Genomic DNA, 27797 nt, shown 5'->3' on the forward strand with positions numbered 1-27797 from the left:
GGAGATCTCTGTTACAAGAGTTTGGAAAAATCTCAATTCGATAACATGAAAGGCATTAATTGTGATTTTACATCATGCTTCAGTTTTAAGGAATTCTGTGGTCTTGTAAGATTCAGTTACATGGAGTCTGGAGCTCAGATTGTTTAGAAAATGGTGACATCATTTGTACAGATTCAATAACTGGTTAATGTTGTTGCTAATTGGGTATGTCATTTTTTTCTCACAAAGTGAGGTCAGGACTTCAGAGCCAGCATTGTAAGTTATGTCTGTCTAATGCTTTAAAGTATTAATAAGTATTTCAGTTTTACAGGGCACATATATGTCTCCTTTCAGAATTTCTACATATTCTAGTTTTGAAGACATTGTTAATTTCTATTTTGTAGTTTTAAGATAACCGAACTGTTTGTGAATTCAGTGCATTTTACTTTCCGTGAATGAGTGATGATTAAGTTATAAACAAGTAACTCTCAGGGAATACAAAGTTTATTTGAAAATTGTATTCTACCCTTAGCTACACGAAACTTTATCTCCAGTTTGGTTTTACTCTAAGGATAATTCAGGTTTCTTCATGCTATTATTCATTTTACCAAAGATCTAGGAACAGATTTCGAAATTATTTGCTACTTTTAGCCAATGGTGGTATGGTTCACAGCAGTTTTATCATCCATTGTTATTTCAGAAATTGTTGAAAACCTGATTTTAAGAGATAATTCACCCAGCATACCTGAGGCAATTGACAGACTCTTCGCCGACATAGCAAATATCAACAGGGAATCTATGGCTGAAATACAGGATGCTCAGGTTGGTATAAAAACAATTTTGTTTATTATAAATTTTTTTTGAAATATTTTATTTTTAAAGATTTTATTTATTTGAGAGAGAGAGTGAGAGAGAGAGAGAGAGAAGGAGCAGTGGGGGGGCAGAGGGAGAGGTAGAAGCAGACTCCCCACCGACCCACTGTGCAGGGAGCGTGATGTGGGGCTTGATCTTGGGACTCCAGGATCATGACCTGAGCCGAAGACAGATGCTTAAGCAACTGAGCCACCTAGGTGCCCCCGAAAGATTTTATTTTTAAGGAATCTCTACACCCAACGTGGGGCTCAAACTCACAACTCAGAGACTAAGAGTTGTATGCTCCACTGACTGAGCCAGCTAGGTGCCCCTGATAAATTTTGATGATTCACCATTTTAATTAATGTCCCGTATAAGTAAAAAATAAAATAGTCTTTATGATTAACCATTATAAATACATAGAAATCTGTTTTTGGATTTTCAAATCTAATGGCTTAATAACAGCTAAAACAAAGAATAAATGATACAATGAAGCATAATTAGTTGCTCAATTATGTGAAACTTAATGAATACAGAAATTCAAAGAGGAGAGAGATCCACGTAGACTGTAGTAGTTGCTGAAAGCTTTGTGCATGTTCCTGGTGAGACTGAACTGGATTTGAGTTACGTAAAGACAATGGGAGGAGGTATATTAGGTAAAGCCAGTAGTATGAATAAAAGTGCATAGATAGGAATGAACAAGTTGTGTTCGTGGGACAGTCAAATAATTACTCTAACAGTGGGTACATTTTGGGGGAGGCAAGGTAGAATGGTACTAGATTACGGAGGGCCTATAAATGACCCACAATAATCACGTATGCATAAAACATGCAAGAAAAATAATATCATTGGAGGTGGGCAGTATTTTAACTGGCTAAGAAAATGTTTCTCTTGCTCAGATTGAAGAAATGGCAGTAAACCTGTGGAACTGGGCAGTTACCAAGGGAGTAGGTTTGGTTATAAGTGAAGAGCAGAAAGCTAAATGTATGTATACATTTTGTGACTCATGGTATGAGTAGTATTTTTATTATACATTAGGTTGTGTTCTTGCAGTTTAAATAATATTTTGACTAGTTTACAGATGGATATTTGTTAAAATAAAACTAAACAAAATGATCCATACATAGAAGTTTCTCAAGCAAACATCCTGAATTTTATGTTTTTTTTTTCAGAGGTTAGCTCCTGATTAATAAAAGCATCACTGCAAGAAATAGTCTGGTGGTGAACAACAAAGATGATAAAAGGGTGGGAAAGTGAGAACTTGAGGAAATGTTAAAGGACATGGATTATTTTCCCTGGAGAAGAGATGATCAGAATCTTCAGGGTTCTGAAGGACTATCAAATAGTAATTTCCTTTCTCCATTAATAATAGAATGAGAAATGTTGCCATATGAGGGATTTAGATTTAAAAATCGGTAAAGAATAATTTCCTCATGAGGTGGGTTGATGAGCTTTAGACTGAGTTACTGAGAAAAATTATAGAAGTTTTTTCCTACCTGTGAGAGCAAACAAAAAGAATAATAACAAAACAGAACCCCCAAACCACACTCATCTGCTCGGATGCATTATACGTGGTCCACTGTCTGGCAGAGTTCTGGTGCTTTAGCTAAGTGGTTGGGTCTAGTGTGCTGACAGTTAACCAATTTTCAACAAAGATAGTGACAGTTAATGCATTTATGGAAAGTATATTGCCCCATTATAAAGGGTACATCGAGCCAAAACGTGAATCTCTGGACTACGTGGCTTTGTAAGGACAAGTGAATTTTGTCTGTATGCAGCAAGTAGACTTCATTGCTAAGTGTTTATCTTTATGAATATAAACCAAACTGTGTACAGTTTCAGTGTAGGTCTAGGGTGATTAGTGGTTAATATAGTCAATAATATACTTATTTATTAGTCCATTCCTCTATTAGGATGTTTAGAGAATGGTTCTACCTCTTTAACTCTCAGATAAATGTTGATATTGCTCCTCGGAGCCTTTGATCCTGTAGTTATGGGACGAGTTAGAGATTTATCTGTTGGAGAAACTTAGTACACGGTTGAACTGTGTGATATTAAAATCTAAACTCCTACTGTTCTATCAAGGAACATTGTTCTCGCTGTTTTTCACTATTTGTCAAATAGTAGAGATTTGGTAGCTGGACCTCTCCCAATGTACTGACTCTGTGCATGTAGCAGTTCTTAATTAGACATTTGGGGGCTTGTTCTGTGTATAGTAATTTTAAGAAACAGTGGAAAACAGGATGTGAGTGTAGAAAGCCTCTGATATAAGAGTTTTATTCCAAAAATATGTTGATTGGAAGATATTTTGTCTCCTTAAAAACAAATTCAGTGTGCCCGGATTATGGTATGTGATGAAAAAGTTATCAAGATTTATAACCTACAATTTTTTGTTATTGGGAAGAATTATGGAACACTGAACAGAAACAGGAAAGTCAGAAGTAGAGGAATGACTTGTAAATTTTAGTTTTAGACCTGTTGCATTTGAGGTGACAATAAGTTTGGAGATGTGAGACTAGAACTTATGAGAAAGGTCGGGTTGCCTAGAGATTTGGTAATTACTCACATGGAGGTGATTGTTGAAGCCACACAAGTAGTTGAGTTCTCTGAGGGAAAAAATAAAGAGCAGTTATTGTTAAATATTGGTATAAATAAGAATCACCTGTGGAGCCTGTTAAAATGCAGATGCTCAGGCCCCACCATTGGAGACTTTGATTTATAGGTTTAGGATAAAACCTGGATATGTATATAATTTGAAAACTGTTCTAATGCACACCAAATTTTAAGAACCAATGGTGTTGGGAGAACAGAGTAGTGAGATTTTTACCTTGACTCTGGCAGTTAAGGACTGGGAAGAAAAATAACGAGGATAGGAGACCAAAAGTGACAGATTATTCTAGAGGAGACTCACTATCCATTTATTGAGTGCCTACTCCTTATAGGATTGTCATACCATATGGCAGGCAGTAAGTGAAAGGGGCAAGGTAAGACTCCAGAAGAAAAATACCAGGCATACATTATGCTTGAGGATCTGGGAAGGAGTGGATTAACAATAAAAATAAAGAATTCACAGATGCCAGAGGATGCAACACTGTGTTGTCTGAAGTCTATTGAAATACCAAGCTTTGGGCACTGATGGAACAGAGTAAGGCAGATGTAAGGAGTCAGACAGCAAGCACCTAACCAGTATGTTTATAACACAGAGGGGCCAAGAACAGGCTGATGAGAAGGCAAAGATAAAGCAGCAGCAGCAGAGAAAACATCTTTATACTGAAGTAGCGTTCTGTCTTGGCCTCAGCTGCCTTTGCCAGAAGGCGTATTGGTGGTGACTATAAACAGCCAGATCAAGAACGTGGGGATGGGAGCAAAGTTCTTAGACGAAGGCATTTCCCATAGAGGGAGACTGCTCAGTGCTGAACCGAGACAGTGTGAGGTGAAGGAAGTAGCATTTTTTAGAAAAGATTTTATTTATTTATTTATTTGGGACAGAGAGCAAGAGAGTGTGCACACATGCCAGCAGGGGGAGGGGCAGAGGGAGAGGAGAGAATCCCAAGCAGACTCTATGCTTAGCGCGCAGCCCGCGGCGGGGCTCAATCCCACGACCCTGAGATCATGACCTGAGCTGAAACCAAGGGTCGGAAGCTTAATGAGCTGAGCCCCCTAGGCGCCCCGGAGGTAGTATTTTTTAAAAAGGTTATGGTCATTGTGAAATGTTGCTGTGAAGTCAGGGAAGGTGATCTTTGGTAGTACAATTTTAGAAAAGTGGTAAGGATGCAAAACAGATTGCAGGGGCTTAATTAAGGAGATGAGTGAGTAGCAAGAAAGTAGAGGTAGTAGATAGACCATTCAATTTAAGAAGTTTGTCTTTGAAAGAAAGAGAAGTGAAATAGAAGCTTGAAGCACAGTGGGGTTAATTGATGTTTTTCAAGGAAGAGAGACAGATATGTTTGAAGGTAGAAGGGAAGGAGTAAATTGAGAGGGAGGTACTGAAGATATCTTTGGAGAGGGAAAATGATTGAGAGATCAGGTTCCTTGAGAATACCAAAGAATTAGTAAACTTTGGAAAAAATAAAGGAAATATCTTCAAAATTGGAAAAGCAAGACAAAGCAGATATATGATTAGGAGTTATTTTATTGGGAGGTTTTTTTCAGAAATAACTTTATTAAAGGATGACTAGAATTTATATTTCATGATGGGTAATGAGAATCTGACTTCAATTACCCCATAATTTCATCTGGGCAAATCTCTTTTTCAATGGAATATTAATTGAAAATGGTATTAGTATAGGTTGAGTGGCTGCTGAGATCTAACATCAAAGCAACTAGTTCAGTTATTTATGAAGTCATCTTTAAAAATTGGACATGTTTTATGATGAGAGAAACTATGTAAATAAAGAGCTTACAATTATTCAAACTTTCCTATTTTCGGGGGAAGTGAACTGTATAATGAAGATAATCTATATTTTCTAAGTTACACTTCACGAACTTCTACATCATCAACAGAAAAGAATATATTTAGAAAGATTCACAGTTTAGGGGAATAATCTAAAACTATTCTGCTGTTCAGAAATTTTGTCAGATGTTGAATAGCTTTTTTTTAAGATTTTATTTGTCAGAGAGGGAGTGAGAGAGAGAGCACAAGCAGGGGGAGCAGCAGGCAGAGGGAGAAGCAGGCTCCCCGCTGAGCAAGGAGCCTGATGCGGAACTCGATCCCAAGACCCTGGGATCACGACCTAAGCCAAAGGCAGACACCCAACCAACTGAGCCACCCAGGCGTCCCTGTTGAATAGCTTTCGATTCGTTTTACTTAGAATTATTTTTGCTGTCAGCATAATACACACAAAAGCATCACATGGAACTAGGTATCTTCAGTGAGTCTTCAGAATTTAAGACCTGCAGAACTTAAAATTTGAAAATTAAATATCTGTCTGATTAGAGATTAGAGTATTAAGCAAATAATTCATTTGATAATTTTCAGCTCATTTACTTTTGATAATTGATTTTTTAAAAACGACTTTACAGTTATCATTTTAACAAGATTGGTTTCACTTTGCTCCTCTTTTCTCTTTATAAGTATATATAAAAGGAGAATGAATGTTTTGTGTTTATGGGTGTCTGATTACTGTTTTGCAGTACGGCATGTTGCTTGCAAGTTGGTGTGTATGTGTGGAGGCTCAGCTGCTTCCGAAGAAGCTATTCAAAGACAGATTTTGGTAAGTCCTAATTAAATAAGGAGAAAGTGCAGATGGAATGAAATAGCCATTACTCCTATGAAGATGGTTAAAGTTGGTGTGACCCGGGAAGGGGGTTAGATCCTTTAGTGCTATCCATGTTCCTTTTATGATAATTGTACCTATTACAATGAAAGGTCTCAGCAGTACTGTCATTACAGTGATTCAGTGGACTAAGTATTGAACTTAAATTCAGGATTTATGGTAAGTAATAAAAAGTAATAGTTCTCTGCTTCATCATTCCCTACCCCTGTCTTGCTCCCTAGAAGCAAGTGTTATTTTTTTAGTGGAAAATATTTTTCCCAGTGTTCTAAAATAGTATTTTATTGAAAAGCTCAAATGTGCACACAAAATAGATAAGATAGTACAATGATTTCCCCATTTCCCCATCACTCAGCTAGAGTTATCACCAATTCCTGACCACTCATTTTTTTCTATATCTCCTCCAACAGCAAATCCCTGACCCCATGGGTTATTTTGAAACAAATATAAAACACATCATTTTGTTCATAAATATTTCAATATGTGTCTCTAAAACACAAGGTGTCTTTTTTTAAAGATTTTATTTATTTGAGAGAGAGAGAACATGAGCGGGGCAGAGGGCAGAGAGAGGGAGAGCGAGAAGCAGACTCCCCGCTGAGCAGGGAGCCTGATTCCAGGCTTGATCCCAGGACCCCAAGATCATGACCTGAGCCAAAGGCAGACGCTTAACCAGACGCTTAACCTGCTGAGCCATCCAGGTGCCCTGACAAGGTGTTTTTTTTTATTCAAACAAACCCAATGCCCATGATCATACCTGATAAAATTTAACAAAGATTTCCTAAAATCATCAAATATCCAGTCTTCCCCTCCTGCCTGCATGTTCCCACACTTCAGACTCTCACACTCTCACTCTTTCACTTGCTCTTGCTCACTTGTGTGCTCTTTCTTTGCTCCTCCCTCCCTCCATTTGGTTTCTTAGAACCAGGATTAAAGAAAGTCCACACCTTCTATTTTGTTAATACGTCTCTTTTCATCTGCATGTTTCCCCCTCCTTTTTAAAAAATCTGTTGAATAAATGTATTTGTTGAAGAAACAAGGTTGTTTGTCCTATAGAGTTTCCTAAATTCTGGATTCTGATGACTGCATCGTCATGGTATCATTTAATATAGCCTTCTGTCCCCCGTTTTTCCTGTAAACTGGTAGGTAGATTTAGAAACATGATCTGATTCAGGCTCAGTTTTGTCAAGAATAATTCATAGGCAGTATGGTATATTTCCACCAGGAGGTACTAATATCTATTTGTTGTATTAGTGCCCTTTGATGATTATTGTCCCTGGGTCCATTATTTCTGTAGGGGTTTGCACATTCTATTTCTATATTCCTTCTTTGTTTATTAACTGGGATAGAGAGAAACTTTCCCTCATCAACTATTTGGTTACCTTGAAGTATACCTTTATAAGAAAGGACAGTCTTGACTTGTTCCCTTTTTTTTTTTTTTTTTTTGAGTGAAATGAGTTGAGTTGGTTCAGAATGAGTTGGTTCTTTAACATCCTTAAATGATGATCAGGTAGATTTTTTTTTTAAAGGTTTTATTTATTTATTTATTTATTTTTATTTTTTTATTTTTTTATTTTTTTTATTTTTATTTATTTATTTTTTTTTAAAGATTTTATTTATTTATTTGAGACAGAGAGAATGAGAGAGAGAGAGCACATCAGAGGGGGGAGGGTCAGAGGGAGAAGCAGGCTCCCCGCCGAGCAGGGAGCCCGATGCGGGACTCGATCCCGGGACTCCAGGACCATGACCTGAGCCGAAGGCAGTCGCTTAACCAACTGAGCCACCCAGGCGCCCAAGGTTTTATTTATTTGACAGAGAGGGAACACAAGCAGGGGGAGTGGGAGAGGGAGAAGCAGGCTTCCCGCGGAACAGGGAGCCGATGCGGGGCTCGATCCCAGGACCCTAGGACCATGACCTGAGCCGAAGGCAGACGCTTAACGACTGAGCCACCCAGGCGCCCCAGGTAGATTTTTTTTAAAAGTATCATTGTGAACTCATGGATTTTAACATTTGTAATGCATTTCAAGCCATTTTAGTTATTATTCTTATTGAAGCACCTATCTTTGGCCAGAAGGAGCCTCTTGATGTGATTCTGAAGCCTTTTAACACTACTCCAGTAATCCTTAATTAAAACTGAAATAATAGTCAAAATTTGATTTCTGATATGGCAAGATATCCAGTCTCATTTTGTACAGTTCCTGCCCTAGTCATTCCTTGAAAGAGCCATGTTTCCTTTTAGTGGAGAATGTTATTTAGAAACCACAATCTGGAAATTACGAGTGCTCATTGCTACTGCATTGGTCTTTGTTTCTAGACCTTTTTACTAGACAGAGCTATGAAATACATATATTTTTGAAAGACAAAATATGTAATGAGTTCATAGTGATATTTTAAAAAAATTATTTATTTATTTATTTGAGAGAATGAGAGAGTGCCTGCGTGAACTGGGGGCAGGGCACAGGGGGAGGGAGAGGGACAAGCAGATTCCATGCTGAGTGTGGAGTCCAACATGGGGCTGGATTCCATGACCCTGAGATCATGACCTGAGCCAAAACCAAGAGTCACATGCTCAATTGACTGAGCCACGAAGATGCCCCTCCATAGTGATATTTCTAATTAGTATTTAGGATTATAGGATTTTACTTAGCTTCTTGATAATCTTGGTGGCCCTGGCAATCTTTTTTTTTCTTATTTATTTATTTATTTGAGAGAGAGAGAGAGAGAAACAGCATGAGAGGGGAGAGGGTCAGAGGGAGAAGCAGGCTCCCAGCCAAGCCGGGAGCCCGATGTGGGACTTGATCCCAGGACTCCGGGACAATGACCTGAGCCGAAGGCAGTTGCTTAACCAACTGAGCCACCCAGGCGCCCCGGCCCTGGCAATCTTGGTGCCTAACAACATTAATATAATGAATAACTGGTTTTATCCAAAAAATGTATATTTATAATTGTTTCATAATACATCAATATCAATATTGATTTCTAAAAATAGTTCAAGAAATTTTTTATACTTTTATTCTTTTTTTTTTAAAGATTTTCTTTATTTGATAGAGAGAGACACAGCAAGAGAGGGAACACAAGCAGGGGGAGTGGGAAAGGGAGAAGCAGGCTTCCCCCTGAGCAGGGAGCCTGATGTAGGGCTCGATCCCAGGACCCTGAGATTATGACCTGAGCCGAAGGCAGACGCTTAACGACTGAGCCACCTAGGCACCCCTACACTTCTTTTATTCTTAGTATATGTCTCACTAGGGATGTGTAGTCAAAGTATTTTTTTAATATTATTAAAAAATATTTTTAAAGATTTTATTTATGTATTTGAGAGAGAACATGAGAGAGAGAGAGGATGAGCAGGCAGTGGGGGGGAGAAGCAGACTCAGGGCTCGATCCGAGGACCCTTGAGTTCATGACCTGAGCCAAAGGCAGACGCTTAATGACTGAGCCACCCAGGCACCCCTTAAAATATTGTTTCAAAAGTACTCGAAATAATTCCTTTTTCTGTAATGAAGCTATTGACTTGATACATAGTTAGATTTATTATTTATTTATTTATTTATTTATTTATTTTTTTAATTTTTTTTAAAGTATTTTATTTATTTATTTTATAGAGAGAGAGAGAGAAAGCATGAGCAGGGGGAGGAGCAGAGGGAGAGGGAGAAGCAGACTCCCTACTGAGCAGGGAGCCCGATGCGGGACTTGATCCCAGGACCCTGGGTATCAGGACCTGAGCTGAAGGCAGACGCTTAACGACTGAGCCGCCCAGGCGCCCCTATTTATTTATTTATTAAAAGATTTTATCTATCTATTTGACAGAGAGAGACACAGCGAGAGAGGGAACACAAGCAGGGGGAGTGGGAGAGGGAGAACAGGCTTCCCGCGGAGCAGGGAGCCCGATGCGGGGCTCGATCCCAGGACCCTGGGATCATGACCCGAGCCAAAGGCAGACACCTAACCGACTGAGCCACCCAGGTGGCCCAGATAATTTATTTTGGTTTGCTTTTGATTTTTGACAGTTGCTTTCTTTCTGCCCTTAGGATTGAATTTTGTTTTATAATTATGTCAAATATTTACATGGTTCCAAAGTCAAATCTACTGAAGGAAGTATATTCAGATAAGTCTACCTTCTATCTGTGTCCTCTCTACTCTGTTCCCTCACTTCCCCTGTGGATAGCTATTTTGTTTATTGTTTATCCTTTTTTTTAAATAAAACAAACAGGTATATATTCATGTCTTTCCCTACCCCAAAGGTTCTTATATAAATGGTAGCATTCCATATATATACTTTTTTCCACCTTTTTTTCACCTCATTTAGTGTTATATCCTAGAGATCACTCCATAGCAGTATATAGAGTTATTCCTCATTTTTTATAGCTACACAGTATTCAGTTGGTACATGTACCTTATTATATTCAACCAGCTTCCTTCCATGGACATTTGGGTGCTGCAATGAATTGCCTTGTATATATGTTTTTTTCTTATTTTTTTAAAGCTACTACTTGTAATTATTTCTGTTTTCACATCTCATGGTTACCTCCATATATTTTTTTTATTTTTTTATTTTTTAAAGATTTTATTTATTTATCTGACAGAGAGAGACACAGTGAGAGAGGGAACACAAGCAGAGAGAGCTGGAGAGGGAGAAGCAGGCTCCCCGCTGAGCGGGGAGCCCGATGTGGGGCTCGATCCCAGGACCCCGAGATCATGACCTGAGCCAAAGGCAGACGCTTAACGACTGAGCCACCCAGGCGCCCCGACCTCCATATATTTTAATCATACATTCGTATCACTGTCTTAGTTTGTTAGGGCTGCCATAACAAAATAACACAGACGAGGTGGCTTAAACAGTAGAAATTCATTTTCTCAAAATTATGAAGGCTGGATGTGTAAGATAAAGGTGTTTGCAGGTTTGGTTTCTTCTGAAGCCTCTCTCCTTGACAGAGAAGGCAGATGGCTGCCTTCTCACTGTGTTTTCATATGGCCTTTTCTCTGTATGCATGCATCTCTGGTGTCCCTTTGTGTATCCAGATTTCCCCTTATTAGGACACCAGTCAGATTAGGGCCCACCACAGTAGTCTCATTTTAACTTCATCACCTTGTTAAAGGCCCTATCTCCAAATACAGTCCCATTATGAGGTACTGGGAGTTAGGGCTTCAACATATGAATTTTAGGGAGACATAGTTCAGCCTATAATAATAATAATAATAATAATAATAATAAAATCTTGATTTATCAGTTTTACATATGATCTATTTTTTTGTGCTATGATAGATGAAGATTTATATTCCTATTATTTTTTACCTCCCCGTATTCCTCCTTTCAGTTTTTATTAACTATATTATACTATTTTTAATTTATCTGATGGCACCCTTTTTCAACCTTAAATGTAATATATTAAAATTTTTCTACATCAAAAACTGATGATGTACTGTATGTTGGTTAACAGAACATAATTAAAAAAAATAAAAATCCAAAAAAATTTTTTCTTTCTCCCATCAATTTTGGAGAGTATATTTTTACTTTCCACCTTGTGAGGATATTTGTACTTTTGCGTTCTCTCCACCTTTCCCTCATTTTTAACCTTCCAACTTCTGTTAACTTCTAATATTTGCATTTTTGGCTTTGTTGATTTTGAAGATAGAAAACTAAAAGGAGCATTTTACTGATTGTGACTGCTATACGATTCTGTGGATAATGCTATTTCTCTTTGTTTCCATCTGTTAGTTCTCTTCATTCTATTTCCTTAGATATTCTTGTTTGTTGAGTGTGATGTCCTTTAATGAGGTCGGTTTCCCTCAGTTGTTTGGGGATTCTTGCTCAGATTTGATTTGAGATTCCTTGATAGTCTGTGAATACTGTGTCACGCTGTTTACCATAACCTGAATCAAGTGACTGATCAAGAGGTAGGGCTGGATGTTTTGTATTGGCCTGTGTTGTCAGCCATCTGGAACTCTATTTTTCTCTAGCCTAAGTGATTGTACTCACTGTTCCTTCCTGGGGAGGAGGGAAGATACCTCTTGGTGGGGAAGCCAGCTGCCTGATACTACTATTCACATCCAGGATGTTTTCCACATTTTGCATTTTTGTGCATTTTGGTATGTGGGTTTTTGTTTCATCCCATTTGGTGTCTGTTTTTCAGAAGTTCCTCATAATTTCAGGTCAAATGAAAATGCCCCTTGTTTTTCAGGACTCTTATTGATAAGAAAAATATGTATATATTTTCTCTTATTTCTAGGGAATATATATATATATAAATCCTTAGAGATTATATGTATCACATATATGTATATGACATGACATATATAATTTCTAGGGATTTATAGTATATAAAATTTATACTGAAGTTTGTAGTATACTTATATTCTATATGTAAATTTATAGTAAAATATACAGTATATTTATTATATATATTTTATACATGCACACATACACACAGACATACATATCATTTCTAGGGATTTGTAGAAGGGGTAGAGCTGTAGTATATGCTCAGTCCTCCATCTTGATTCAGTTCTTGTTTGCTTCCATAGCATTTGTGCATATTACATAGCAACTATTTATTTAGATGTCTGTCAGTTATAACACTGTGAGCTTCTTTAGTGTGCCTGGCTTATAAAGGATACTTAACAAACATTTGTTGGACTAATAAAAATTTTATTAGAGGTGTATTTAAAAACTGGAACCAAGTTGTGTTGAATTATAGTCTAATGTGTATCATATAACTTGCTTCAAGTATGTGAAGAATTAATTTTTCAGAACTTTCTATTCCTATCTATCCCAATATTTTCTTTTAATAATTCTTAGAAAATGTGTTTTCAAGTCTTAATTTTTTATTATTGCTTTTCTTGAGACCATTTCTATTAAATTATGGAGTTCAGAGCAGAACATAGAACTATAATAAATGCTGTTATTTTTTTTCTGGGGATTACACTACTGAATATGGACAGAGGATTAAATATTTTATTTAATACTCTCTTCAACCAGTTTGGAGGAGTTGTGAATTTTTAAAAATTATTCTCTAACTTCTCTCTTCTAGATGAATATGAAAACAGGAAAAGGGTGGGTGGATGTTGGAAATGCTGTGATTGCTGATCAATTTTTTCAAGCTGCCATGACTGTAAGTTACCACTGATTTTTAGCTGTAGCCATTATTAGTAATAGTTGTGGTTATTCTCATCATGACATTGTATTGTGATTTTATTTTCCAGGGTCTGGAGCAGTTATATATCAAATTAATGCAGAGAAGCTCCACTGAGGTCCACATGACTTTGCAGAAGATGGCTGTGGAGAGGGACCTTTTCAAAGTGCTTTCTTACCAAGCAGAGGCAGTAGGTATCATGGTCACCATAGCCTTACAGTGGGGCATTTTGTATATGTAAAAGCAAAGTGATGAGATATAACTTACTAGAAGAAAGTCAGGTGTCATTGGCCTTTTATGGAGGATATTATATTTGATTTTTTATCTCCATTTTATATCTGAAGTTAACGTTATTAATGGTGATTAGTGTCTGTGTGGGGATGGATGAAGTTAGAAAGGCTGATATATAACTAAACATCGTTTTTAATCACTGCATGTAATGTCTGTCATTTCTTTATGGCAGTAGCCTCGACTTGAAACACCTCTCTGTGACTTTCTCTTACATTAACAGTCTGCCTAAAATAATTGCCTGAAAAGAGTCTTCTCATTTGCAGTTGTTCTGGGTTGTTTACTGAGGTTTTCTAAAAGTCTGCTGCTATCAGTGTTTAAAGTTGTACTTTACCTCTGTTTGGCTTGTGGGTTTCCTCCTTTGTCACGGTGCAGTTAGGTGTTCATTTATAGTTGACAAAGTGTAAGCCATGATGAGTTTGCTCTGTGTAATTACGTAACTTTTGAAATGAAAGAGACTTTAAAAATCATCTAGTATAATCCTCTTATTTTTATTTTCTAACATTTTTTATTGAGATATAATTCATATACTATAAAATACACACATTTAAAATGTATAGTTCATTGGGGCGCCTGGGTGGCTCAGTCGTTAAGCGTCTGCCTTTGGCTCAGGTCATGATCCCAGGGTCCTGGGATCGAGCCCCACATCGGGCTCCTTGCTCCACGGGAAGCCTGCTTCTCGCTCTCCCACTCCCTCTGCTTGTGTTCCCTCTCTCGCTGTGTCTCTCTCTGTCAAATAAATAAAATCTTTAAAAAAAATGTACAGTTCATGATATAGTATATTCACAGAATTGTGCAATGTTCACCACAGTCAAGCCAACAGAAGGAAGGAAATAATAAAGATTAGAGAGGAAATATATGATATAGAAACTAAGAAAACAGTAGAACTGATAATGAAGCCAGGAACTGGTTCTTTGAAAAGATTAATAAAATTGATAACCTCTATCCAGACTTATTTTTTTTTAAAGATTTTATTTATTTATTTGACAGAGAGAGATAGCGAGAGCAGGAACACAAGCAGGGGGAGTGGGAGAGGGAGAAGCAGGCTTCCCGCCGAGCAGGGAGCCCGATGCGGGACTCGATCCCAGGACCCCGGGATCATGACCTGAGCCGGAGGCAGACGCTCAACAACTGAGTCACCCAGGCGTCCTATCCAGACTTATTAAAAAGAAAAGAGAAAGGACCCAAATAAATGAAATCACAAATGAGACAGGAGAAATAACCCAACACCACAGAAATACAGATAATTGTAAGAGAATATTATGAAAAACTATATGCCAACAAATAGGACAACCTAGAAGGAATGAATAAATTCCTAGAAACATATAAACCACCAAAGCTGAAGCAGAAAGAAATAGAAAAATTTAACAGACTGATAAACCAGTAAAGAAATTGAATCAGTAATCAAAAAACTCCCGACAAACAAAAGTCCAGGACCAGATGCCTTCATAGGCGAATTCTACCAAACATTTAGAGAGGAGTTCATAGGAGCGCCTGGCTGGCTCAGTTGGTGGAACATGCAACTCTTGATCTCAGGGTTGTATGTTTGAGCCCCCTGTTAGGTGTAGAGTTTACTAAAAAATAAAATCTTTAAAAAAAAGGGAAGAGTTAATACCTATTCTTCTCAAACTATTCCAAAAAACAGAAAAAGAAGGAAAACTTCAAATTCATTCTGTGTGGCCATCATTACCCTGATACCAAAACCTGATACTAAAAAAGAGAACTGCAGGCCAATATCTCTGATGAACATGGTTGCAAAAATTCTCAAAAAATACTAGCAAACCAAATCCAACAATACGTTAGAAAAATTATGCACCACAGTCAAGGATTTTTCAGGATTGCTTTGGCTATTTGGGGTCTTTGGTGGGATTATCAAGTGGGATTTATTCCTGGGTTTCAAGGATGGTCAATATTAGCAAATCAGTCAACATGATATACCACCTTAAGGGTAAAAGAAAGCATAAGAATCATATGATCATTTTAATAGATGCAGAAAAAGCATTTGACAAAGTACAACATTCATTCATGATAAAAACCCTCAACATCTCCCTCTCCCTCTGTTGCTCTCTCTCTCCCTCTGCTGCTCTCTCTCTGTCAAATACAATCTTAAAAAAAAACCCTCAACAAAGTAGGGTTAGAAGGAACATACATCAACATCATAAAGGCCATATATGAAAATCACACAGCTAATGTCATCCTCAATGGGGAAAAACTGAAGAGCTTTTCCTCTACAGTCAGGAACAAGACAGGGATGTCCACTCTCACCACTGCTATTTAAGTTCTAGCCTCAGCAATCAGACAACAAAAAGAAATAAAAGGCATCCACATTGGTAAATAAGAAGTCAAACTTCCACTATTTGCAGATGATATGATATTGTATATAGAAAACCTGAAAGACTCCAGTGAAAAACTGTTGGAGCTGATACACAAGTTCAGTAAAGTCGCAGGATACAAAATTAACATACAGAATCTGTTGCTCTTCTATACACCGATAATGAAGCAGCAGAAAGAGAAATGAAGGAATCAATCCCATTTAGAATTACACACAAAAAAAGATACCTAGGAAACAACCTAATCGAAGAGGTGAAAGTCCTGGACTCTGAAAACTATAAAACACTGAGGGAAGAAATTGAAGATGACACAAAGACACGGAAAGACATTCCATGCTCACGGATTGGAAGAACAAATATTGTTAAAATGTCTATACTACCCAAAGCAATCTACACATTTCTTGCATTCCCTATCAAAATACCACGAGCATTTTCCCCAGAGCTAGAACAAACAATCCTAAAATTTGTACAGAACCACCAAAGACCCTAAACAGCCAAAGCAATCCTGAAAAAGAGATATACAGCTGAAGGCATCACAATTTGGGACTTCAAGTTATATTACAAAGCTGTGGTGATTAACACAGTATGGTACTGGCACAAAAATAGACACATAGATGAATGGAACAGAATAAAAATCCCAGAAATGAACCCACAACTGTACAGTCCTTTAATCTTCCAACAAAACAGGAAAGAATATCGAGTAGAAAAAAGACAGTCTCTTCAACAAATGATGTTGGGGATACTGGACAGCTACATGCTGAAATCTTGATATTTGCAATGACGTAGATGGAGCTATAGAGTATTATGCAAGTGTAATAAGTCAGAGAAAGACAAATACTGTGATTTCACTCGTGGAATTTAAGAAACAAAACAAATGAGCAAAGGGAAAAAATAAGAGAGACAAACCAAGAAACAGACTCTTAACTCTAGAGAACAAACTGATGGGAGGTGGGCCAGGGAGATAGGTTAAATAGGTGATGAGGATTAAGGAGTACACTTGTGATGAGCAACTGGGTGATGTATGGAAGTGTTGAATCACTATATTGTACACATGAAACTAATATTATACTGTACGTTAACTAACGAATTTAAATACAAACTTTTTAAAAAAATAAAGCATTTTCATCACCCCAAAAAGAAACCTCCTGTCCATTAGCAATCACTCTCCATTCCTCCTGACCCCAGCCCTAGGAACCACTAATCTTTCTGTCTCTATAAATTTTGTTGTGATGAGCACTGGGTTTTACACACAACTAATGAACCATTGAACACTACATCAAAAACTAATGATGTACTATATGTTGGCTAACTGAACATACTAAAAAAAATTTACCTATTCTGGATCTTACATATAAATGAAATCAATTAGTGTTCTTTTGTGATTAGCTTCTTTCACTTAGCACGTTTTAAAGGTTCAGCTATGTTGTAGCCTGTATACTTCATCTGTTTATTACCAAATAATGTTCTACTGTATGAATATACCACGTTCTCTTTATCCTTCCATTTACTGATTAACATTTGGGTTGTTTCTAATTTTGAACTACTATGAATAATTCTGTTGTGAGCATTCATGTACAGATTTTTCTATGTACGTGTCTTTATTTCACCTGGATATATATCTAGGAATAGAATTGGTGAATAACATGGTAACTCTATGTTTAATCTTTTATGAAACTGGCAGAGGGAGAGAATCTCAAGCAGACTCCCTGCTGAGTGCAAGCCTGACACTGGGCTCAATCTTACCACCCCGAGACCGTAACCTCAGCAGAAATCAAGAGTCAGACGCTCAACAGACTGAGCCACCCAGGCGCCTAGACAGATTTAATTTCCTTATATCTAAGAATTTTGTACTTTCAGCACTTACATTTAGGTCTGTGATTCATTTCAATTAATTTTTGGGTATAGCTTGAGGTAGGGGTCCATGTTCATTCTTTTGCATGTGGCTATCCACTTGTCCCAGCACCATTTGTTGAAAGGATTATTCTTTCCCTATTGAATGGTCTTGGCTCCCTTTCTTTTTTTCTTTTAAAATTTTTATTTAAATTCTAGTTAGTTAACATATAGTGCAGTTTTTGTTCAGTAAGTGATTCATCACTTGCGTACAACAACCCAGTGCTCATCATAACAAGCGTACTCCTTAATCCCCATCACCCATGTAGCCCATCCCCCACCCACCTCCCTGCAGCAACCTTCATTCAATTTGTTCTCTATTGTTAAGAGTCTTTTCTGGCCTGTTTCCCTCTCTCCTTTTTTTTTTTTTTCCTTTTCCTTCCCTTATGTTCATCTGTTTTATGTCTTAAATTCCACATGTGAGTGAGATCGTATGGTATTTGTCTCTCTCCGATTGACTTGATTTGCTTAGGATACACTCTAGCTCTGTCCACATTGTTGTAAATGGCAAGATTTCATTCCTTTTGATGGCTGAGTAGTATTCCATTATAGATATATACCATGTCTTCTTTATCCATTCATCAGTAGATGGACATTTGGGCTCTTTCCATAGCTTGGCTATTGTTGATAATGCTGCTGTATACATGGGGGTGCTTGTACCCCTTTGAATCTGTATTTTTTTTAAAGATTTTATTTATTTATTTGAGAGAGCACAAGCAGGGGGAGAGGCAGAGGGAGAGGGAGAAGCAGACTCCTTGCTGAGCAGGGAGCCTCACGCAGGACTCGATCCTGGGACTCTTGAGATCATGACCCAAGCCGAAGGCAGACACTTAACCAACTGAGCCACCCAGGTACCCTGGGTTTTCTATTCTGTTCCATTGATCTATGTGTCTGTTTTTGTGCCAGTACCATACTGTCTTGTTGACTACAGCTTTATAGTCCGGAATTGTGATGCCTCCAACTTTGCTTTTCTTTTTCAGGATTGCTTTGGCTATTTGGGGCCTTTTGTGGTTCTGTACAAATTTTAGGATTGTTTGTTCTAGCTCTGGGGAAAATGCTGATGGTATTTTGATAGGGATTGCATTAAATGTGTAGCTTGCTTTGGGTAGCATAGACATTTTTTTAAAAAAGATTTTATTTATTTATTTGACAGAGACTGTGAGAGAGGGAACACAAGCAGGGGGAGTGGGAGAGGGAGAAGCAGCTTCCTGCTGAGCAGGGAGCCTGATGCGGGGCTCGATCCCAGGACCCCGGGATCATGACCTGAGCTGAAGGCAGACACTTAACAACTGAGCCACCCAGGCGCCCTGGTACTATAGACATTTTAACAATATTCGTTCTTCCAATCCACAAGCATGGAATGTCTTTCCATTTCTGTGTCGTCTTCAATTTCTTTCCTAAGTGTTCTGTAGTTTTCAGAGTACAGATCTTTTACATCTTTGGTTAGGCTTATTCCTAAGTATCTTATGGTTTTTGTGTAACTGTAAATGGTATTAATTCCTTGATTTCTTTTTCTGCTTCATTCTTGTTGTATAGGAATGCAACAGATTTCTGTATGTTGATTTTATATCCTGCAACTTTGCTGAATTTAGGTATTAGTTCTAGCAATTTTTTGGTGGATTCTTTTGGGTTTTCTGCATAGAGTATCATGCCTTCTGCAAATAGTGACAGTTTGACTTCTTCCTTGCCGATTTGGATGCCTTTTATTTCTTTTTGTTGTCTGATTGCTGAGGCTAAGACTTCTAGTATTATGTTAAATAGTAATGGTGAGAGTGGACATCCCTGTCTTGTTCCTGACTGTAGAGGAAAAGCTCTCAGTTTTTCCCCACTGAGGATGATATTAGCTGTGGGTGTTTCTTATATGGCCTTTATGATGTTGAGGTATGTTTTACCCATGCCTACTTTGTTGAGGGTGTTTATCAAGAATGGATGCTGTATTTTGTCAGATGCTTTTTCTGGGTCTATTGAGAGGATCATGTGGTTCTTATCCTTTCTTTTATTAATGTGGTGTATCATGTTGATTGATTTGCAAATATTGGACCACCTTTGCAGCCCAGGAATAAATCCGACTTGATCGTGGGTGGCACCCTTTGTCAAAAATCAGTTGATCATAAATGTGAAGGTTTATTTCTGGACTTTTTATTCTTTTGTATTGATCTGCATGTCTGTTTTTATTTTTTTTAAAAATTTAAAAAGATTTTATTTATTTTTTTGTCAGAGAGAGAGAGCACAAGCAGGGGGAGCGGCAGGCAGAGCAGGTAGAGGGAGAAGCAGGCTCTCCACTAAGCAAGGAGCCCGATGTGGGACTCGATCCCAGGACCCTGGGATCATGACCAGAGCCGAAGGCAGACGCTTAAGCGACTGAGCCACCCAGGCGTCCCTGAATGTCTGTTTTTATGCCATACCATACTGTCTTGATTACAGTAGCCATGTAGCAAGTTTTGAATGAGAAAGTGTGAGTCTTCCAATTTTGTTATTTTTAATATTATTTTGGGTCTCTTGTGTTTTCATATGAATTTTAGGATAAGCTTCTCAATTTATGCAGGGAAGCCAGCTGGGATTTTGATAGGGATAGTGTTGAGTCTGTAGATGACCTTGAATACTATTGCTATCTTGAAGTATTAAGTGTTCTGATTCATGAATATGGGATGTCTTCCCACTTATTTAGGTTTGATTAACTTTTTGTTTTTTTTAATGGTGAAACTGAAGTTCCGAGAGTAAGTTAGTTGAAGATCTGAAACCAGAACCAAGATTTTCTGATGTTCTGCCTAATGCTTCCTTCCCTGCAAATTAGGTTGACTGTATAAAAGAGAACCCCCTTTTGGCAATTTTGTCTTTTACTCTTAATATTTTTGTGGGTTATATTAATGCAACTACTAAAAATTTGTTATGAAGTCCAGTAGGTCTTGGTGTTACCTGTTAACTCTTCTACCAATTTACTCTATGTCCTTGGGCTGTTACTTTACGTCTCTGAGCCTGTAAAATCCAATATAAATTTGAGATCAACTGTCTGTGCACTACATTATGACAGAGGTACATTTGGCTTGCTGGTAGTTCATATGAAAAAGATCTATGTGTTTTAATTGTCTACAAGCTCAAGTTTCAATCAGTGATGTGATGTAGCTGCAAAAAAAGCTAGCACAATCTTAGGTTATATTAACAGATATATAGTGCCAAGACATAGGTAGATGTTTTCAACTAGTTAACATCTTGATTATTGTGATCAACCTAGGCATCACACTTTAAAATCATTGTGATAGTGTGGTAATAGTGTGGAAAATACATCATGTGAAAAATATTTGAGGGATACAGAGATGTCTGCCTGGAAAAAAAGAAGATAGTAGGAATTATAGTTCTCTTTGAATATTTTAAGGATTATCATATCAAAGAAGAATTAAAGTCCACAGGATAGAACTGAGACCATTGAGAAAGATAGTTTCAAAGTTTTTGGCTCAATGTAAAATGTCCTTTTATCAGTGATAATAATCCAATAATAGTATAGTATAGCTTTGTTGCAAGATGGTAAGTCTGTTGTCATTGAAAGACTGCAAGCAAAGGTGTGAACATCCTAAGAATTATATATGTTATAGAAAGGATTCCTTCATTAGATAGGAAATTAGGTTAGATGACCCTTTCGTCTCTTCTTAATACAAAGATTCCATGTTTCTAGAAAATGTTGTGGTATTCTTTAGTGTAATGGAGGTTGATATCTAAATGGTATCTTCTTTAGCTCACAGAAATTTTTAGTAGTTATGATCAATAATGAGAACCATATAATTCTTGATTTTGTGATGATGTCTTCAAAATTTGAAATGAAGACTGTTTTTGCTGTAAGTAGTTTTTCCATTTCAAAGATATTCTCACCTTTAGGGCCTGTGGGTTTTGTTGATGTCTGCTTGGCAGAAGACATCTTTATGAACCACTGTCAGTAGTGGTGTTTATTAGTGAGTTCTCTGTCCCAGTAGAGTGCCTGAGATATTCTTAGAGATGTATATAGACCTTATCTTTCTGTAGGCATTTCCCGTAAACTGATTAGAGAATTGCTTTATTAATATATTATTTATTAAATTATTCAACAGAAAATGAGTATCTTGTACAAATAGAGTAATATGTTAGGCTTTGTCAGGGAGAGAAATAATCATATACCCTATCTTCAAGGAGATTATGGTTTAGTTGGTGAGATAAATAATGCATATACAAAATAGAAAGAATTAAGTATCATAAAAGTGGTGCAGATAAATTATCTACATGCAGTGTTCAGTGCTATATAGGAATAGACTTGTAAGGTATGGTCATTTTCCTCCATAAAATTATGAGCTAGTTTGGAAGTTAGGCTACAAATGTATTTTTTAAAAGTGGGAAAAGGAAAATGTAAGTGCCAAATGAGTGGCATAGATTGGGCAGGGCATAGGCTTTGTCTAAGGTAGTCACATGGTGTTGATAACATTTGTTAAGAATTTACTTTTCCTCAATCTCTACATTCACCTACAAGGTGATAATCTTCTGTTTGCCCTTGTATCACAGATTATCTGCAGTCTTTTAGCCCTGTAGAAGTGACTATAGATCTTGTTGTTTCTCCTAATGTCATCTTTTCCTTGTGTGTTAGCAGTGCCTCTTTTCGCTGTCTATATCATCTGCAGATGCAGGGGTCATATGTTGTGCTTCTGCTCCCTTCCCTCTTTACTAGGGCAAGACCACTTATAGAAGCTGACAGGGCCACATGGATGTAGGAAACATGAGTTTATCCATAAAGACTATGATGGAGAGTATCTTGGAAATGCAAGGCAGGTGGAAAGCCCAGTTTCTCTATTATACTGAGGGCCGTGGCCCACTCTCTCCCTACTAGTTAAAAAAGTCGTAACAGGGCGCCTGGGTGGCTCAGTCGGTTAAGCGGCTGCCTTCGGCTCGGGTCATGATCCCAGGGTCCTGGGATCAAGTCCCATGTCGGGCTCCCTGCTCAGTGGGAAGTCTTCTTCTCCCTCTGCCTCTACCCCAACTCGTTCTCTCAACCTCACTCTCATGGTCTCTCAAATAAATAAATAAAATCTTTTTTAAAAAGTAGTAACAAAAAGTTAACTTTTATATTGTCAACATCTAGCATGGTACTTGGCACATAAGAGATAACATGTAAATGTATGTTGTATAAATGAATCTGCTTTCCTATTATCCCTCTGTGTCCTCTTTGTTTCCCCAAAAAGAGTAATAGTAGTATATGGGATATGAAAGGTTGAGAGATAACTGGTATATAGAGGTAGGAAAGGGGGCGGAGATTATTGTGAACTGGGTTGGTAGAGGAAGACACACACAGGATTTAGGACATGATTTGGATTTTGGAGGCAGGAATAGATTTAGAAAAGTAGTAAAGAGAGCACAGGATATTCTAGGCAGAGCAAAGGCTTGAGCATGAGCAAAATCATATAGGCAGACATTGATAGGTCTTGTTTAAAGAATGTTGAGTGACCAGTTTCTTTGAAGGAAACTATTTGTTCAGGGACATAGTAAGGAGTAAGTGTAGAGAAGTAAGTTGGGCCAAGTTGAGAGGCCCAAATATACCTCTCTGAAAAAATACTTTTGATATTTTCCTAAGGGCAGTGGGGTGGTTGAAAGTTTTTGGGAAGAGGTAATATGGCACCAAGCAAAGAGTAGCCTTGCAGTAGTGCTTAGGAAAAAAGGCATAGTATTGGGAATATAGTCTGTGATATTGTAACAGCATTATATGGTGACAGATGGTAGCTACACTTGTGAGCATAGCGTAATGTATAGAATCACTGTGTTGTACACCTTGAAACATTGTGTGTCAACTATACTCAAAAATTTTTTATTTTTTATTTTTTTAAAGATTTTACTTATTTATGTGACAGAGAGAGACACAGCGAGAGAGGGAACACAACCATGGGGAATGGGAGAGGGAGAAGCAGGCTTCCTGCCGAGCTGGGAGCCCGATGCAGGGCTCAATCCCAGGACCCTGGGATTATGACTCGAGCTGAAGGCAGATGCTTAACTGGCTGAGCCACCCAGGCATCCCTATTATTTTTTTTAAAGATTTTATTTATTTATTTGAAAGAGAGAGATAGAGAGGGAGAGGGAGAAGCAGACTCCTCGCTGAGCAGGGAGCCCGATGCAGGGCTGGATCCCAGGACCCTGGGATCATGACCTGAGCCGAAGGCAGACGCTTAACGACTGAGCCACCCAGGCGCCCCTCAAAAAATTTTTAGAATGGGAAATACAATGGAGGCATAGTGTGAGCATGAGATGATGAGAGTCTTTTTTTTTTTTTTTTAAGATTTTATTTATTTGACAGAGAGAGAGAGAGAGGGAACACAAGCAGGGGGAGTGGGAGAGGGAGAAGCAGGCTTTCTGCCAAGCAGGGAGCCCGATGCGGGGCTCGACCCCAGGACCCTGGGATCATGACCTGAGCCGAAGGTAGATGCTTAACAACTGAGCCACCCAGGCGCCCCTCTTTTTTTTTTTTTTTTTTTTTTACAATTTTATTTATTTATTTGTCAGAGAGAGAGAGTGAGAGAGCACAAGCAGGGGGAGTAGCAGGCAGTGGGGAGAGGGAGAAGCAGGCTCCCCACTGAGCAGGGAGGCTGATGCGGGGCTGGATCCCAGGACACTGAGATCATGACCTGAGCCGAAGGCAGACGCTTAACCATCTGAGCCGCCCAGGTGTCCCGAGATGATGAGAGTCTTAACTATAATTGTAAAAATAGGAATGGGAAGGAAGGGGACAGATACAGGAGATCCAAAGGAAGCAAGCATTTATGCTCAGAACTGAACCAGTCAGTCCTCGGAGGCAAGAGAGTGAGGATGGTAGGAAAGCCAAGTCATTCCCCAAACATTTACATGTAGGGGAAGATGTAGTAAAATGTAGAACAAACAAAAAGGACAGATGACACACCAGAAATGAAGGAGGACTGGAACAGTCATGAATGGGAAGAGAACATTTCATTGAAAAAGGGATGATCAGTAGTGCAGTGCTTCAGAGAATTAAAGGAAAACGAGGTTGGAGAAAAGGCTCTTGGACATTTAGGATGACAATAGGGACCATAGAAAGTAATTTTAGTAGAAAGGTAAAAGTGGAGGACAGACTGTTAGGAGTTTAAGGGCTGAGTGGATAGTGAGGTAATGGAAGAATTTAGTATGGTGGAGGGATCTGTGAGGGCAAAACTATTTTCTTTTTTTTTTAAAGATTTTATTCATTTATTTGACACAGAGAGCGCACAAGCAGGGGGAGCGGCAGAGGTGGAGGGAGAAGCAGGGTCCCCACTGAGCAGGGAGCCCGATGCGGGGCTCGATCCCAGGCCCCTGGGATCATGACCTGAGCCGAAGGCAGACACTTAACAACTGAGCCACCCAGGCGCCCCAAAACTAGTTTCATAATAATTCTAAGATGTTATTTGCCCCCTTGCTATGTTGGTGTTTGTACCGGTGCTGTGGAAGCAATGGTGGGGAAAACTGCTGGCACTTTAACGTGAACCAAGACAGTGGCACACCTTTTACTAGTCATTGTATTCTTCATCACTACCCACTTGCGATGAAAAGAATGCCAGTTTTACTTAAAAATGCCCCTGGTGAAACAATAAAAATGATTAAGTTTAATAAATTTTGACCCTTGAGTTTTCATATTTTTGTAATGCAAATGGAAATACCCACAGGACACTTCTACTGCATATTGAAGTATGATGGTTGTCTTGAGGAAAGGCCCTTATGTGATTGTTTTGACTTGTGAGCTGAATTAGCTACTTCTGTTTTAAAGAGTGACTGATAGATAAACTTTGTTCATTCAGACTTGGGTATTTACAGACATTTTCCAAATGAATGAAGTGAGAATGTGACTTCAAGGAAAGAAACTGACAGTATTTGTTGCTAGTGATAAAATTTAAGCTGTTAAGTAAAAGTTAGAATTTTGGAAAACTTGTACCTCCACCATGACTTTGACAGCTTCCACCTAAACTTTTCTGATGAAATTGATGATATTAACTAATGTGATTTCTATTTTTTTTCAAATTTTATTTTATTTTATTTTAAAGATTTTATTTATTTATTTATTTGAGAGACAGAGAGTGAGAGAGAGCGTGAGCGGGGTGAGGGACAGAGGGAGAAGCAGACTCCCTGATGAGCAGGGAGCCCAGTGTGGGCCCAATCCCAGGACTCTGGGATCATGACCAGAGCCGAAGGCAGACGCCTAACCGACTGTGCCACCCAGGCACCCCTGACTAATGTGATTTTTAAAAAAATTTTATTTTGGGGGCGCCTGGGTGGCTCAGTCGTTAAGCGTCTGCCTTTGGCTCAGGTCATGATCCCAGGGTCCTGGGATCGAGCCTTGCATCGGGCTCCCTGCTCTGCGGGAAGCCTGTTTCTCCCTCTCCCACTCCCCCTGCTTTTGCATTCCCTCTCTCGCTGTGTCTCTCTGTCAAATAAATAAAATCTTTAAAAAAATTTATTTTAGAGAGAGAGGGAGTACATAGGGGTGGAGGGGTAGAGGGAGAGGGAGAGAGAATCTTAAGCAGGCTCCGTATTGAGCGCAGAACCCTGAGCTGAAACTGAGTCAGATGCTTAACCAACTGTGCCATCCAGGCACCCCTTAACTAATGTGATTTTTTAAAACTTTTTATTTTGAAATAATTATAGGTTCACAGGAAGTTGCACAAATATTTTGAGAGTTCTGGAGTACCTTTCACCCAGTTTTCTTCAGCAGTAACATCTTCTGTAAATGTAGTGCATTATAAAACCAGAAAATTGACATTATTACAATCCATAGGCCTTAGTCATATTTTACCATTTTGACATGATAAACTCATATGTGTGTCTGTAGTTCTGTACAGTTTATCACATGAGTAGATTCATGTAACCACTACTACCACAATCAAGATATAGAACAATTCCATCACCAAAAAGATACCTTGTACTTCCTCTTTGTAGTTATAGCATGCCCATTCCCCCATTCCCTATTCCAGGCAACTAATATTCTCCACCTCTATAATTTTGTCGTTTGGGGATATTATATATATAGAATCATATAGTATGTAACCTTTTGATAGTGCCTTTTTGTTTTTTTTTTTTTTAAGATTTTATTTATTAATGAGAGACAGACAGAGAAGGGGAGAGAGAGAGAGAGAGAGGCAGAGGGAGAAGCAGGCTCCCTAAGGAGCAGGGAGCCTGATGCGGGACTCAATCCCAGGACCCTGGGATCATGACCTAAGCCAAAGGCAGATGCTTAACCATCTGAGCCACCCAGGCACCCTTGATAGTGCCTTTTTGAGCTTAGCATGATTGCTTTGACATCCTTCTCAGTTTTGTGTATCAGTTGTTTGTTCTTTATTTGTAAGTAGCATTCTACGGTATGGATCTACCAGTTTGTTTAGCTATTTACTATGGAAGGAATTTGGGTTGTTTCCAGTTTTTGGCTATTGCAAATAAAGTTGGCATGAACATTTGTGTAGAGGTTTTTGTGTGGACATAAATTTTCATTTCTGTGGGATAAATGCCCAGGAGTGCAATCACTGGGTTGAATCGTTAGTGTATGTTTAGTAGTTTGTATTTTAAGAAACAACCAGACTGTTCCCTAGAGTGGCTGTGCCATTAATCCCTACAAGCAATGTATGGAAGTTCCCATTTTCTGCATTCTTGCCAGCATTTTTGTATTGTGACTAATTTATTTTAGTTATTCTATTAGATGTCTAGTGATGTTTCATCCTGGTCTTAATTTGTACTTCCATAATGGCTAATGATGTTGAACATTTTTTCATGTACTTATTTGCCATCTGTATATTCTCTCTTTTTTTTTTAAAGGTTTTATTTATTTATTTGACAGAGAGGGAGATAGCGAGAGCAGGAACACAAGCAGAGGGAGTGGGAGAGGGAGAAGCAGGCTTCCCGCCGAGCAGGAAGCCCGATGTGGGACTCAATCCCAGGACCCTGGGATCATGACCTGAGCCGAAGGCAGATGCCTAATGACTGAGCCACCCAGGCGCCCCTGTATATTCTCTTAAGTGAAATGTCAGTTTGTGCTTCTTTTATTTTATTTATTTATTTATTTTTTTTTTAAGATTTAT

At 38.3% G+C, this 27797-nt stretch overlaps 1 protein-coding gene across 1 annotated transcript in view; it reads left to right on the forward strand.

Annotated features, from left to right (window-relative positions):
- The window catches only part of TEX11 (testis expressed 11), a 299352-nt gene that overhangs the window by 17740 nt on the left and 253815 nt on the right, over nucleotides 1-27797 (forward strand). The window contains exons 3-7 of the mRNA XM_032393867.1: nucleotides 680-801; nucleotides 1731-1815; nucleotides 5965-6044; nucleotides 13130-13210; nucleotides 13302-13421. Coding sequence (XP_032249758.1) covers nucleotides 680-801; nucleotides 1731-1815; nucleotides 5965-6044; nucleotides 13130-13210; nucleotides 13302-13421 — 488 coding nt within the window. The remainder of the gene's footprint in view (nucleotides 1-679; nucleotides 802-1730; nucleotides 1816-5964; nucleotides 6045-13129; nucleotides 13211-13301; nucleotides 13422-27797) is intronic.

Source organism: Phoca vitulina, unplaced genomic scaffold (genome assembly GCF_004348235.1).
Source record: "Phoca vitulina isolate PV1807 unplaced genomic scaffold, GSC_HSeal_1.0 scaffold77, whole genome shotgun sequence".
Taxonomy (NCBI): domain Eukaryota; kingdom Metazoa; phylum Chordata; class Mammalia; order Carnivora; family Phocidae; genus Phoca; species Phoca vitulina.